We start from the raw sequence: 16818 nt of genomic DNA, 5'->3' as shown, positions 1-16818 counted from the left end.
TGTCTAGTACACACACAGTCCTTCCTGCTGTCTAGTACACACGCAGTCCTTCCTGCTGTCTAGTACCCACACAGTCCTTCCTGCTGTCTAGTACACATATATCATCCTTCCTGCTGTCAAGTACACATACAGTCCTTCCTGCTGTCTAGTACACATATATCATCCTTCCTGCAGTCAAGTACCCACACAGTCCTTCCTGCTGTCAAGTACACATACAGTCCTTCCAGCTGTCTAGTACACATATATCATCCTTCCTGCAGTCAAGTACCCACACAGTCCTTCTTGCTGTCTAGTACACATATATCATCCTTCCTGCTGTCAAGTACCCACACAGTCCTTCCTGCTGTCTAGTACACATATATCATCCTTCCTGCTGTCTAGTACACATACATCATCCTTCCTGCTTTCTAGTACACACACAGTCCTTCCTGCTGTCTAGTACACATATATCATCCTTCCTGCAGTCAAGTACCCACACAGTCCTTCCTGCTGTCAAGTACACATACAGTCCTTCCAGCTGTCTAGTACACATATATCATCCTTCCTGCAGTCAAGTACCCACACAGTCCTTCTTGCTGTCTAGTACACATATATCATCCTTCCTGCTGCCAAGTACCCACACAGTCCTTCCTGCTGTCTAGTACACATATATCATCCTCCCTGCTTTCTAGTACACATATATCATCCTTCCTGCTGTCAAGTACACATACAGTCCTTCCTGCTGTCTAGTACACATATATCACCCTTCCTGCTGTCTAATACACATATATCATCCTTCCTGCTGTCAAGTACACACACAGTCCTTCCTGCTGTCTAGTACACATATATAGTCCTCCCTGCTGTCAAGTACCCACACAGTCCTTCCTGCTGTCTAGTACACATATATCATCCTTCCTGCTGCCAAGTACCCACACAGTCCTTCCTGCTGTCTAGTACACATATATCATCCTTCCTGCTTTCTAGTACACATATATCATCCTTCCTGCTGTCAAGTACACATACAGTCCTTCCTGCTGTCTAGTACACATATATCATCCTTCCTGCAGTCAAGTACCAACACAGTCCTTCCTGCTGTCTAGTACACATATATCATCCTTCCTGCTGCCAAGTACCCACACAGTCCTTCCTGCTGTCTAGTACACATATATCATCCTTCCTGCTGCTTAGTACACATACAGTCCTTCCTGCTGTCAAGTATCCACACAGTCCTTCCTGCTGTCTAGTACACATATATCATCCTTCCTGCTTTCTAGTACACATATATCATCCTTCCTGCTGTCAAGTACACATACAGTCCTTCCTGCTGTCTAGTACACATATATCATCCTTCCTGCAGTCAAGTACCCACACAGTCCTCCCTGCTGTCTAGTACACATATATCATCCTTCCTGCTGTCTAGTACACATATATCATCCTTCCTGCAGCCAAGTACCCACAGTCCTTCCTGCTGTCTAGTACACACACAGTCCTTCCTGCAGCCAAGTACCCACACAGTCCTTCCTGCTGTCTAGTACACACACTGTCCTTCCTGCTGTCTAGTACACATATATATATCATCCTTCCTGCAGCCAAGTACCCACACAGTCCTTACTGCTGTTTAGTACACATATATCATCCTTCCTGCAGTCAAGTACCCACACAGTCCTTCCTGCTGTTTAGTACACATATATCATCCTTCCTGCAGTCAAGTACACACACAGTCGTTCCTGCTGTCAAGTTCCCACAAAGTCCTTCCTGCTGTCTAGCTCACATATATCATCCTTCCTGCTGTCTTATACGCATATATCATCCTTCCTGCTGCCAAGTACCCACACAGTCCTTCCTGCTGTCTAGTACACACACAGTCCTTCCTGCTCTCTATAGTACACATATATAATCCTTCCTGCTGTCTAGTACCCACAAGTCCTTCCTGCTGTCAAGTACACACACAGTCCTTCCTGCTCTCAAGTACACACACAGTCCTTCCTGCTGTCTAGTACACACAGTCCTTCCTGCTGTCTAGTACACACACAGTCCTTCCTGCTGTCTAGTACACACACAGTCCTTCCTGCTGTCTAGTACACACACAGTCCTTCCTGCTGTCAAGTACACACACAGTCCTTCCTGCTGTCTAGAACACACACAGTCCTTCCTGCTGTCTAGTACACACGCAGTCCTTCCTGCTGTCTAGTACACACGCAGTCCTTCCTGCTGTCTAGTACCCACACAGTCCTTCCTGCTGTCAAGTTCCCACACAGTCCTTCCTGCTGTCTAGTACACATATATCATCCTTCCTGCTGCCAAGTACCCACCCAGTCCTTCCTGCTGTCTAGTACACACACAGTCCTTCCTGCTGTCTAGTACACATATATCATCCTTCCTGCAGTCAAGTACACACACAGTCCTCCCTGCTGTCTAGTACACATATATCATCCTTCCTGCTGTTTAGTACACATATATCATCCTTCCTGCAGCCAAGTACCCACACAGTCCTTCCTGCTGTCTAGTACACACACAGTCCTTCCTGATGTCTAGTACACATATATCATCCTTCCTGCAGTCAAGTACACACACAGTCCTCCCTGCTGTCTAGTACACATATATCATCCTTCCTGCTGTTTAGTACACATATATCATCCTTCCTGCAGCCAAGTACCAACACAGTTCTTCCTGCTGTTTAGTACACATATATCATCCTTCCTGCTGTCTAATACACATATATCATCTTTCCTGCTGTCTAATACACATATATCATCCTTCCTGCTGCCAAGTACCCAAATAGTCCTTCCTGCTGTCTAGCTCACGTATATCATCAAAATGTTGAAGAACCATAATGTCCCACCATTTTCTGCTTAATTCTGTCTTTCACCCATATTCTGCAATCTTGGAGGAAGGAGGAAGTTATTCTGCACAAAAATGTTTGAATAAATCTCTGTCTACAGCGCAATCAACTATGATGTCTATAGTCGACCATTTAGGAGATAAACCCACAGAAGCGCTCGGGGATCCAAATTAAAACAAGTATTTGTCACAGAAGTGACGAAATGTCCCCCGCCTGTATATACACCAAAATACCAAATATGAAGACAATCCAGCGATTAATTAGTTCTTGAGATATCGTGGCAACACCGTTTTCCAACTCCAAAAGCAGATTTACCTGCTGTGACCTTGAAAATGGGGTCAAGGTCACCAAAACCGACTGGTGTCTGCGGAGTCTCTATATACACCATAGTTCCAAATATGAAAACAATCCAGTGTTTAGTTCTTGAGATATCGCGGCAACTCTGTTTTCAAACTCCAAAAGCAGATTTGCCTGCTGTGACCTTGAAAATGGGGTCAAGGTCACCAAAACCGACTGGTGTCTGCGGTGTCTGTATATACACCATAGTTCCAAACATGAAGACAATCCTGCGATTAGTTCTTGAGATATCGCGGCAACACCGTTTGCCAACTCCAAAAGCAGATTTACCTGCTGTGACCTTGAAAATGGGGTCAAGGTCACCAAAACCGACTGGTGTCTGCGGAGTCCGTATATACACCCTAGTACCAAATAGGAAGACAATCCAGAGATTAGTTCTTGAGATATCGCGGCAACACCGTTTTCCAACTCCAAAAGCAGATATGCCTGCTGTGACCTTGAAAATGGGGTCAAGGTCACCAAAACGGACTGGTGTCTGCGGAGTCTGTTTATATACCATAGTTCCAAATATGAAGACAATCCAGTGTATAGTTCTTGAGATATCGCGGCAACAAACAGGTGGGACGTACGGACGGTCGTGAATACTATATCCCCCGCTTCGCGCTTTCGCGCGGCGGGGGACAATAAGAGGTATCTACCCTACAGTGGGACTACATCAAATTATCTCCATTCTACAATGACGGCAATAACGCTTTGAAAAATGGCGCTCTCTTGCAACGCGTCACAACACAAGGTACAAAGGTCCACAATCTTAGAACATTCCAAAAAGTGACCGCAGGTAGTAATATGTGTAACAAGTGAGAATGAAGTTCCACATTAAAATACCCATAGTCTTTAGAAGTTCAAAATAAGTGTTCAAAACACATAGTTTTTCAAAAAGAAGTTGACAAATAACCCTCCAAACTTAGTCCGAAGATAGATGTTTTAATTTCATCACAACCTGCTCTGCACTATTTGGACCCGGCACATCAATTCTTGAAAATCAACGAGAGAAGCCATTCCTTGGAAATCGAGTATGCCATTTCCATTGTACAGGTTGTAGAAACAATTTTAAAAATGCTAAACGAATATATTTCTCAAACAAACTTTATGAATTAACATTCTACTATTTATTTTACATGAGTAAGTTTTATGAGGTAGTTAGCAATTACCCCAGTAAATAATTTGAAAAATCAAAATAAATACCTCTCCATCCCCAACTTGGATGTTGCGGAACTTGACCTACATCACGGTTACTCACACCTCACAACTGTCAATTGCTGACAACCCCGATCTATGATGTGGTTCAACATTAACCTGTAGATTTACTGGGAATGAGCCTGCTGGTACAATGCAATTGCCAATGGAACTGAGTTTGACTGAACAGCTGCTTTTTTAGGCTGCAGACAAGCCAGATACTTAGACACGTTTAAGGAATCTGCATGATTTGACCTGTCAATTTCAAGATTTCCTGGATTCAAAGCCTGAGCTTGAACGCAATGAGACATTTGTGACTCAGAAATAGTTGTTTGTGTATGATTTTCATAATTGTGCGTGTCCTGAAATGCATTTCATCAGGCTTGACAAGCTGTGATTTCAGTAATGTTAGGAAATTGTCTTCGTGGCCTATAGAAGGGACGAGTGTTTTCTAATGGACTTTCAAATCCCCTCCTGCCAAATCTTTACGATGGTTGTTGACGGATATGACAAACACTATCGATCACAAAAAGGTTTGTAAACAAGATTTTTTCACGAATAAAGTGTCTCCAAACACAATTTTCATAATGTTATATTTAAATTTCATAGTCGGTGGTTGCAATGACGAAATTGCGTGTTCCGAGTCTGTTCGTCATCAAACAGTTTCGTAAACATTTCATTTGTATGCAAAAGTTATGCCTTCGTGAAGTCTTGTCGTCTCATCATCAAAACAGTCAGGATTACGGCCTAGAACATCATACTGTTGTCAAAAACATCCGATATCAAACTATTTCCTCTATTAGATGCTATTGGCTGTCTATCAATTTCGCGAGAGCTGTTGTTTGTGTGAAAAGGCTTAATATATTTAAAAGGGGTTTCTGTAGCAAAAAGGAAACCTCAGAATTAAGCATTCTACAATGTCCTGGTAGAATTCTAGATAAAGACTGATACAATTTAATGGACTACTAAAAAGAAATACTCTATGTAAACGCAAAATATTTTCACCCTGTAACCCTATGGGGGTATATTTACCCCTGGAGAAAAGTCGTGCATGCAGGCTGTAGATACTTGGTTCTCCAACTATCCATCAACACAAACAATACATGTAACTTAAAACACTTACCATAATGCAGTGGAGTTTGGCCATCCTGGTCCTGAAAATAGAATGAGTGAGTAAGTGAGTATGGTTTTACGCCGCTTTAAGCAATATTAAAGCAATATCACGGCGGGGGACACCAGAAATGGGCTTCACACATAATACCCATGTCAGGACTTGAACCTGGGTCTTCAGCGAAATGGTCGAAACCACTAGGCTACCCGCCCCCCTGAAAATAGAAATATACTGTACAAAAACCTGCAAGTACAATTATTTAGTACCAGTGTGACAGGATCAGATAGTTGAATATTTTTGGAGTTTTATTTGTTTAGCTTTTTACTGAATTAAATATTCAGTCAAGTATGTTTTAAATATTATATTCTTCACACTTCAGCTTTCCTAATTCTCTGTTTCAGCTCACACCATGAGTAATCTGCCACAGGCTCAATCACCTAGTGCACTATCACACAATAGCCTGCCCAAGTGCCCCTTACTGCGCTGGAACTCTTGGCCCTTCAAACGTATAGAGTTTACCCATGTCTGTAGAGGACGTAGCCTCAGCCTTCCTCTGAAGGTCATATCCTGTAGAGATGTCAAGTTGCCTTGTAGACATCCACCACCTCAGCAACTTGCTGGGTTGACTTGAGAGTTATTGGATCATCTTTATAGTCTTGTCGAATCGATCCTCTGGTGGACATATATATCCCCTGTCTAGCTGGAATCTTGCTCCGATGTATTTTATGTCTGGGTTGACTAGGAAGTCATAAGTTGGACCAAGAATATCATGTTCTTCTGTAGCTGATTTTTCCCATGGTCTGCCGCTAAGAAGTCGTCCAGATAACCATGGATTTGAACTAGCTAGATATGGATGAACTTGATGACTGGCGCTGTAATTCTGGTGAATAGCCAAGGTGCTATTGCTATTCCGAATCGTAGGACTTAGAATTCATAGATTGAGAAGTGTAGATATTTCCGAGATGATTGGTGTAATGGGGCGTGAAGATATGCATCTGTAAGATCTAGGCTGATAAGCCAGTCTCCCTTCTTCAACGTCGACTGCAACTTCTGTATGGATTCCATCTTGAATTTTGGAGGCGGTACCAGATATCTTTTGTTCAGGATCTTTAGATCTCTTATCATCCTCATCTCATTTGTGTTCTTCTAAAAGGACTGGGGAGTAAAAACCTTTGGTGTTGTTGGACTCCTTTAGTTCCCGAATGGCTCGCTTCTTTAGTAGCTAGCATGGCGACTGGTCTATGGGTTGGTAACCAGGATCCACGCCGTGGCCCATTGCCTGGCCATGCAGCTCAGCTTGAAGATCTTGTATAGGCTGGCCCACGGCAGTGGACAAAGATCTGGTAGTCTTTGCCAGAGCTATCGTCGTGATCTTAGCGTCCATATCAGACAGCTCAGCATCAAGCATGTCCTTCATCATCTCCTGCTGTTCTCTCGGAAGTTGTTGGATGAGCAACCCCATCATCTCATGAGGGGAGGAGATGATGGGGTCGCTGGAGAGGGAGGCGCTGGAGTAGAAACTGATTTCTCAATGATGATCTTATCTACTTTCTTCTTCGCCACCTCTCACCTCTTGGCCTTAGTCATGGCCTCTGACATCTTGGAGAATATCTGCTGATGTCTGGGTGCATTTCTCACATCTCTTCTCCACTGTGCAGGTCTTCCCTCTGCACTTCGTGCAGTGTACATGAGGATCTCCCGTGATCATAAATCAACCACACTTCTTACACCTGGGGGTGATGGGAGACTGCATGGCGACCTCACAAAACCCAACACCAGCTATATTCACATGTGTGTAGTCTCGTTCAGCAGCAAAATTACTTTATATATATACCGTATTCGACGTAATAAGCGCCCCGCTCTAAAAAGCGCCCACGGCGATATTTGCGAATATATTGGCCAGTGAACAATCCCAATTAGCACCCCTTCCGATTGATCAATGTTCACAAGACTTATTTATTTGCGTATGATACGCACTTGTGTGTTATATGCAACCTTAATTATGGGCAATTAAATTCTGGAAAAATATATCTGTCATACATGAACACGAAATTTATCTTTCAACTCTGTTTTTTTTTCACCAAAATAATATTTCAATTAGAGCCCCATATTTATAATTTTGAGAGCGCCCTGGGCGCTTATTACGTCGGATACGGTATATAGAACATGGACATAACAAACTACAAGGGACCAGAGAATTCAATTATATCCGTTGTTCGTTATACAAGTTTTCGCTCGGATACGTCCGCCATCTTGGAGAAAACAAATCACAATACACGTAACTGCAGCATTGACTTGAAGTTGCAGTGATCACTTCATAGCATTCAATTGATAACATTTCATAACATTTATTTTAGTTTAACAAGGTTTATCCGTAACCGCTGATTGTGTTGATTCGCCGCTGATTGCGTACCAATTATATAATGTAAGAGATAAATTTTATTTTTTTAACAGTTCGTTGTATTTGTTTGTTCACTCTATCCGTGTTCATTACATCCTTGTTCTACTGTATTTATATGTCAGTTATTATAGCAATCTTGTTAGAATAACCTTAGGCTAGGGAATGAGTGAGTTGGGTTTAATGCCGCTTTTAACAGTATTCCAGTTATATCACAGCGTGTCAGCTTAATGTGGAAGGAAAGCCTGAAGTGATGCTGGTCTCAGACGATTACCACTTCAGTGATTAATCAAGTGTAGATGTAAGTTTATTGTTTGCAGTTATAACATTTTGTATATTGTCAATGAAATATTTTATGTCAGCATATATCTATGTTTTGTCTAATGAATGTTTTACAATTGTTTCAGGGTTTAATATACCAGTAATAAACTTGTGTCTGTCCATCATGTCATGAAGCAGTCTCCGTCTCAATGGAGCCCCCAGTGAGGATTGTGGCCTAGCAAGACACAGACAACTACGTACTACATGTGCTATAACGTCATTTTGAGAAACATTGTAACATGCCGTTACACGCGTGCGAGACATTTTTGTGATTTCAAATTATATCGGCTCATAAATATAGACAGTTTATAATGTGCCTCAGTCCTGTATTTCATCTGAACTCTGTCAGTGGTTATGTAGCGTTCAGTAATATGACATTACAGAGACGTTTCCGACCTACGTATTATGCATACTGTATCTAGCTATGTAACCTTGTACATGTACCCGGGTTGTGCTGTGCACGTATGCACATAGACCGTTTACCATGTTGTAATGTTTGTCACGTGATATCACTAAACATCATAGTGACAAGTATATTTTCTGGCTTTCTACAGCTTTATTGTACCTATGCTTGTGATATTGCTGTGCCTACGTGCACATACTGATGGAAATGTGTGGATTCTTTTAGTGAGTGAGTGAGTTGGGTTTAACGCTGCTTTTAAAAGTATTCCAGTTATATCACGGCGTGTCAGTTTAATGTGGGAGGAAAGCCCGAAGTGATGCAGGTCTCGGACGTTTACCACCTCGGTGAAACCCATGAGCATGGGTATGGTGCTGACAAACCTAGAAACATAATTGGGGAGAACCGGGATTCGAACCCACAATCATAGGTTTCTGGCGTGCCCAAGGGACGCAACTCTGCACAGCGAATTGCGGCGCCTTAAACGACTGGGCCATCCGTGCCCAGAAGTAATATTTATTTAGTTAAAATCATACGTTTTTTGTATTACCCTGTGATTGCAAGCATAATGGCTTAGATGTTGGCTCGATGTGTGTGAGAATAAAGTGAGACACCAAACCTTACATTTTTTATACATATACAAACCATCTTTAGCAAATAAACAACTAGGCCTTAATACACCATTTCAAATTTCATCATGTAGGGCTGGTGTTGTTTTCACAGTTCAGCGGTAGTTGAATTACTATTGCTACTTGCCTTGTTGTTCATTCAGCTAATACCTGCTCTGACAACACAAACACAGTGATGAGCCAATCTCATTAAAATCAGATCTTAGTTCTCGCTACCACTAAACAAAGATCTAAGAACATCCCATTACGGGTCACCTCAGCACAACCTTTCATCCAACCAATCAGAGCTTCGCTTAACAGATCCTGAAACTGACAGTCGGAATGTGTTTTCTAATCATGCAACATCGAAATATTTAACAGAGGGTATTCCGAGTGACAGTTACGGGTTTTATGGTTCTATCAATACAATCTAGGCCATCTATAAGCCATTCAAGAATGTTCTTTTTATCAGTTTTAAAAGTTTTAATCGAGAATACATCAAAATATGTTTCGAAGCGTAATTTCGCAAAAGGTCGTTCTGACGTGACCAGTAATGGGATGTCCTCAGATCTTTGTTTAGCGGTAGTGAAAACTAAGATCTAATTTTAACTAGATTGAGTGATGAGCGGACTTTCCAGCTCAGGCATACATGAGGTGGGCAGAGCTCCAGCTCAACCCTAGGACATTTCCTACGAGCGGCAAATCCTGCTCGAGATCATCCCGACACCAGCACTCAGAATACCAAGCTGACTAACAGTGTAATGCTAACACATATATAGAAACGAACAACAATGGACAGACAAAGGGACAATGACGTTGCTCTGGACATATGGGCGTGATGAACGGACACAGCTCAGGGGATGATCAATTAAGGCAATAAATGTTATACAATAAATAACAGTAATTAACGGGAAGTGATATGGTAGCCCAAGATGGCTGACAGTCAATATACAATGAAACGTTGGTGAGGATTAACAACTGGGATTGGCGTCTTATAAATAATGGCAATTAAGTTATGAAGACATATACTTGTCATGGCTACAGGGTAATCAGCCTTTGGAATCAAATGTTCTTCAGACAATGGTTGTCCTAAATCACACTCAGTTGCATGCTTTTGTTGTTCGGGTTATCCTGAACATACAATCATATACTAGTATTTGTAGTACTTCCTTACACTAGGGCATCCTGCGTGTGGTTGTTAACACAAGACTTATGTTGTCACCTATAATTTCCTTATCACTTGTTCATGTTACAGCATCATGAGTAAAACCACTACCTGAAGAGTTCGAGAAACATATTTCTTTTTTTCAGGCTCTTAGTACCTGGCTTACTGTTGATAACCCGGAGGACCTGGTACAGTGGATGTGAGCATTCACACAGACCAAGGTCAAGGCTGAGGATGGTTCGTCGATCCAGCCTTCTAACAAAGGTACTCAAGCACTTGTTATGTTAGCACAGGCACCAAAAATTCCATCTTTTTTGGTGTTGACAAGAAGGGCAAATATGGAAATATCATGTACAGTGTTTGATTCAAAACAAGTCTCTTTCACCACAGGCTGTTGTTAACTTAGTCCAACAATCCCTATGTGGTAAGGCAGCGACGGTTGCCATGTGCCTTGTACCTGGGGCTGACATCAAGCAGCTCATTTCAAAGCTAGAGGCTACTCTCTGTAGTGTAGATAGGGGTCAATCACTGCAAGCTAACTTTTATAGCTCACGTCAAGAGACCACAGAAGCAGTTGCTTTATGGGCATGCAGGTTAGAGCATCTACTCATTCAAGCAGGAATGAGATGCTCCGTACACAGTTATGGTCAGGGTCGAAGCCAGAGCTCAGGGATCAGGCAGACCAAGGAAGCAACTTTGATGACCTTCTCAGAGAGCTGAAATAGATTTGCAGTAGAGAGGAGCATGTTTATGATATAGGATTAATCAAGTGTTGATGCAAAGTAAATGTAAATTTTTCCATTAGCAGTTATTTAAGAATTGACTTTCACTTTGAGTGAGTTCATTGGAGTATGAACCTTCACAGAGTGAGGGCCAAACTGTATGAACGTTGGAGCTTGAATAAATTTTAAATATGGCTACCATTGTGGCCATATTGAGAATCCAATGTGAACTTCTTGAAATAACTTCAGCTTTCATCATAAGTGGGAACAATGATGTTAAGTTTCATGTTTGATCATCAAATGATTCCTTGGAGATAATACATGTTTACAGTGTGAAGAAATGCATTTTGAGATAATGTAGGAGCATGGTCAAAGTCTTCCTAAGGCAAGGGAGATAACTGATTTAAAAGTCAAGTTTCCACCCTTGCCTAATAGGCCTGAATTTCTGAGTAACATGTGACTGGACTAACGAGTTTATGCATAGTCTAATCCTATTCCTAAACAACACGGCAACTGCTGTGGAGATTTTGGTCGATTGCAGGATCTGCAAATAATGCATTCCTTCAACTTAATTCAACAGACATTTTCCAAATCTTTTCATGTTCTTATCAACTTGCTCGAGTATTGTGCAACAATACACATGCACTCAGTGTCTGTGAGCAAGGGGATGTGAAACTTTTCCTTTGATTAACTTGATCAGATTGTCTTGACTGGGCGCAGATATTTTGTTTCAAGCAAATGCAAGTGCCATGAGAGGTGAAATTTGGTTGGTCAACAGGACCAGTCATACAGGTCAGAGGAACGATGCTGCTGGGATACCTGGGCCCACTTGCACAAAGCAATCTTAGCGCTAGGATGATTGTAACTCCCATACTTTAACATAGGCTTAAGATAATCTTAGTGCTAAGATGGCTTCGTGCAAGTGGCCCCTGCAGATATCAACAGAGGGCCCGAACAGGACAGAGGGTGAGTTCCACGTCATCATCTGGACCGACAATCTCCGATAGTGGTGGAACGTGAAACTGACGATCAGGTTGACCTGAAAGTTGATTCTTAACGACAAAGTCCCAAGAAAGATCAATGTGGACCCAGCTGTTAGGTTGCTGATCAAAGAGGACCTGGGTGACATGCAGGGGACTTAGTGCCAAGAGAAAACCAGTCTTAATGGTGAGATCTTCAAAGGAGGCAGACGTTCATAAGGCGCCTATCGTAAGTCTCACATAACGACATTGAGGTCCAAAGCTGGAGGGCGAAACTTCTTTGTCTGAACATCCAGCCTAAAACCCCCCGACACTAGTGAAAAGTTCAGGTACTGAGGCCAGATTGGAAAAACCAGCGATTTTCAATACAGAGTGGAGCCAGCAGGGGAAAGGACTGGCATAGAAATAATAAGAAATCAGCCCCCTGGGGGACGGTGGCCTCCACTGAAACTGTGTCTGGGCATACAGAAAGCATGAAAAGCGCCACTTGTCATCATATAGGGAACAAGTTGAGGAACGATGAGTCTTGGAGATAGCTTCCGTGAAGCATCCATTCTGTAGGATACTGTAGCTACGTAGACATGTGAACAAGCTGCTGCTGGCCATCTTCAGGCGACTGCCCGGTGACAGCTGGCCACTTTCATGCGACTGTCCGGTGACAGCTGGCCACCTTCAGGCGACTGCCCGGTGACAGCTGGCCATCTTCAGGCGACTGCCCGGTGACAGCCTGCCACCTTCAGGCGACTGCCCGGTGACAGCCTGCCACCTTCAGGCGACTGCCCGGTGACAGCTGGCCACCTTCAGGCGACTGCCGGTTGACAGCTGGCCACTTTCATGCGACTGTCCGGGGACAGCTGGCCACCTTCAGGCGACTGCCCGGTGACAGCTGGCCACCTTCAGGCGACTGCCCAGTGACAGCTGGCCACTTTCAGGCGACTGTCCGGTGACAGCTGGCCACTTTCAGGCGACTGTGCGGTGACAGCTGGCCACTTTCAGGCGACTGTCCTGTGACAGCTGGCCACTTTCATGCGACTGTCTGGTGACAGCTGGCCACCTTCAGGCGACTGTCCGGTGACAGCTGGTGATGATGTTTGCTGAAGGCATCTGGGCAATCATCAGGTGTATATGGTGTATATGGGAAAGGTGGGGAGAAGTGTCTGACGGTGGAGGCTAGGTCAGCAACAAAGGGGGGGGGGGGGGGGGGGCTTGCATTGTCTTCCGTTTCGAAAGCTGCTATGAGCCTTTCTGTAAATGCAAATTCTTTAATTGAAATAACAGAGCATTGCAAAATTGATTGTCAAAAGGACACGAAGGTCGGCGGTAAGGGAAAGAAGATATGAGTCTTTCCATGGCTTGGAAAGTTCAGACAAAGTACATGTACAATGTACAGAATATATTCTGCAAATAAATGTGAACAGCGTATAAGATTACCAGTATAAAATGGTGAAACATAACACATTCCTAGTAAAAAGGTGAACTAAGCACCCAAACACAACCACTGTGTGGAGAGTTCCTGGAAGACAACAAAAACATATCACTCATTTGATATTAAATTTTTGCATTTTGACATATATGGCCAATTTATCCATTCTCTGACAAGGTTCATTAAAGGAGCCAATAACATTTGTTAATAATAAACAGTAAGTAGTTAACATCTGCTAATCAGTCCCTTCACGATTTCACCTCAAATACAATTTGTTTCAATGAAATGTTAAATTATATGTATATAAATACTAAAACAGGTACCGGTACTCTTTTCACCATTTGATAAATAATGGGACCAAATGGAGTACCTGAAGACAGACTTGCTATCATGAGAGTTTGTTTATCAACATTCGTTCAGTAAATGCATTTGTTTTCAGAAGAAAAGTCAAAACTCAATGTCTGCATGTATAAATATGCACTCCTCTCTACACAGCTGTATGTTCTGTACAAGATATGTAATACATTCAAGAAAATGTGGAAGGTAATGTACACTTCTGGGCTTAGTATGAGGTGCTTACAATGATTAAAGAGTTGGCTCAATGTGATCCAGACTTATTCTTTGTGGGCAACACTCTTCACAGTGAGAAGACCTCAAGAATGTGCACGACATCTGCTGTAGAACTGGGTTAAATAGTAATCACAACAATGGGTAGAAAAGCTTAATAATTACATGATATAATACACTGTTTCTCATGAATCTGAGATGTTTATCAGTTTTTCTGTTTATTTTGCCAAGTCCCTCACATCATGCCCTACTTCCTGTAATTTGGCTGCTGCTGTAGTAGCTGGACACCAGACATGGGCTTCACACATTGTACCGAGCGAATGCTTTAACCACTGGGCTACCCCACAACCTGAATATTTATGAATAACTTGTAGATCTTTAGGATCTTTAATACTTTCTTTCTTTGTGGGAAGTCACACACTAATATTCATATTATTGTAGTTCATCAAAATGTAAATAAAACTGTTAAATAAAAGTCCATTTAGGAAAATGTCAGAATGGGTGTTTGTGTATTGTCTGAGTGTCCTACACTCTTCAGATAACATGATGCTTTCACCCCAAGATGCCTTTGAATGTGCAAACAACAAAGTCATGCCATTTTTATCCATTTGTACCTGAGCGTGATAATAATATTTTAATTTTGTTCTTAGTTTATCATTTTAAATTATGGATCTGCATTCCTTACGTGGGTATCTCATACAATTCTGACCACATTCAGTACCACAATCTTTTATCACATATTTTGGCAGGGCAAGTTTCATCCTTATGATGGAAATTATTTCGGTAATAATTTTATCATTTAGGTTATCTAAATTTTGCATAAAAAGTATGAGGTTTATGTCAGTGCAAGAGTGTATTTTCATAATATTAGGAATGTTCAAATGATAATGAAATGAGTGAGTGAATTAATATTTAAAGTCACATCAGCAATATTTCAGCGATATAGTGACTATGATATTGAAATGACATTTTTTAACTTTCAGTTGCCATTGGTGTCTGTGAATGGCTAGCTTCTTTCATTGTATACTGAACCACAAATGAAACATCACCATGAATAGATATATGAGAAACCTTATTTCTCCAAACACTGTAAACATACTTTGAGACATATTAAAAAGATGAAACTTGGAAAAACTGATCATCAAGGTTGAAATTAAAGTGTCAAATGTTCTTAAAGTGAAACACAACACTAGTCTCTGAGAAAATGGCATCACAAGTCAGTATCTCGTGTGTCCGCCATGTGCATTGATGACTGCCGTGCAATGTCGATACATGGAATGGATGAGGTGATTGATGAAGGCCATAGGCACTTGAGCCAACATTCTGATGAACGCCTGACGCAGTTCAGCTGCAGTTTCGGCCTTTGTCAGACTTCATTCAGCTGTCTTTGAATCTCATCCCACTGGTGCTCAATGGGATATAAATCAGGACTAAGGCCAGGCCAATGCATGGTTCTGATGCCATTCTGCTGGGGGAAGTCTCTTGTTGCTCTCGTGGTGTAGGCATGGGCGATATCATGCTGAAACTCGGTTGTGGCGATGTGCCAATTGAGATATGGCGTGTGGTCTCAAGACTTGATCAATGTACGGAGCTGCTGTGACACCATGCGCTCTCCCTCGACCAATGTTCTGGAAGACCACAGGGCCGACCCTCTGTGCAAGACCAAGTCTACCCCACAGCATGATGCTCGGACCACCACACGAGTCTCTCTCAACAACACAAGCATCCGAATAACGTTTCCCACGGCGGCGTCAGACTCTCTCTTTCTGCCATCTGCTGTTGAGATACAGTAACGGCTCTCGTCTGAGAAGAGGACTCTTCTCCACTGCTGGTCGCGCTGATTGCTGGTGCTGTGTTGCCCACTGAAGACGGTCTCGCCGATGACGTGGTGTCAGAATGGGTCCTCGGTGTGGCCTGTGACAGTGGAGGTGTCTGCTCGCCAATCGTCGACGCAGGGTGTCCGCACTAATGTGTCGCTGGTGTGTCCCCATGGTCTGTCGAGCAGTTTCCGCAGCAGTAACAAAGCAATCTTGAACATGCTGTCGCACAATCTGACGATTCTGACATCGGGTGGTGACCCTTGGTCTTCCACTATGTGGTCGGTGATCTGTAGTGTTGGTGGTCTGGTACCGTTGCTGGAGCCTCTATATGGTCCTTATGTGGACTTGAAATACATTGGCTACTTGCCGGGCAGTTTGTCCAGCTTGCAATCGTCCAAGGGCTTGGTGTCGCTGATTTCTTGTCAATCTTGGCATGTGGTAGTAATTCAATAACGAATGAATGTAATCCGATCAGGGCAAGAAATAGGGGAACGCATGTGCATTTCAATTTGCACGGAACTCACGTGCATCGGGTTACCACTGCCGTTGCTGTGATGCGTTTGGGCGATCGGTTTTATTGTCATCTGCTTTGGGGTTTTTATCATCAAATTTCATTTTTCTGGACAATGTAATGTTAAATTTTAGAAACTTTGACAAAAATTACCCAGATATTTAAATGACAACTTTTCATGCAATGTTACTTGGGGTGACATTTCTTTTGCAGTTCAGTATATTTCAATAGTTTCTTCACTTTCCTTTTTGCACAATTGGTTGATGTTGGTATGGAGAATTTTTATTTGTTGCCAGGAAATATTTTAGTCAGGATGGTCATTATATTGTAATTTTGTACAATAATACTACCTTGTGAAAACATATCAGTATATGTATATTAATGGTGGCATTAAAAACAAACAAATAATAGATACATATAATGATATGTTTTCACAAG

At 42.4% G+C, this 16818-nt stretch overlaps 1 protein-coding gene across 2 annotated transcripts in view; it reads right to left on the bottom strand.

The window, feature by feature from the left end:
* Window positions 1–16818, bottom strand: part of LOC124113767 (acyl-CoA-binding domain-containing protein 6-like) — a 90221-nt gene that overhangs the window by 16332 nt on the left and 57071 nt on the right. For both annotated transcript variants that reach the window (XM_046474280.2, XM_046474279.1), the window contains exon 7: window positions 5478–5508. In XM_046474280.2, coding sequence (XP_046330236.1) covers window positions 5478–5508 — 31 coding nt within the window. The remainder of the gene's footprint in view (window positions 1–5477; window positions 5509–16818) is intronic.

The sequence above is a fragment of the Haliotis rufescens genome, unplaced genomic scaffold (genome assembly GCF_023055435.1).
Source record: "Haliotis rufescens isolate VD_foot unplaced genomic scaffold, xgHalRufe1.0.p SCAF_8, whole genome shotgun sequence".
Taxonomy (NCBI): Eukaryota; Metazoa; Mollusca; class Gastropoda; order Lepetellida; family Haliotidae; genus Haliotis; species Haliotis rufescens.
The sequence above is the reverse complement of the archived record's forward strand: the minus strand, read 5'-3'. Positions and strand labels throughout refer to the sequence as shown.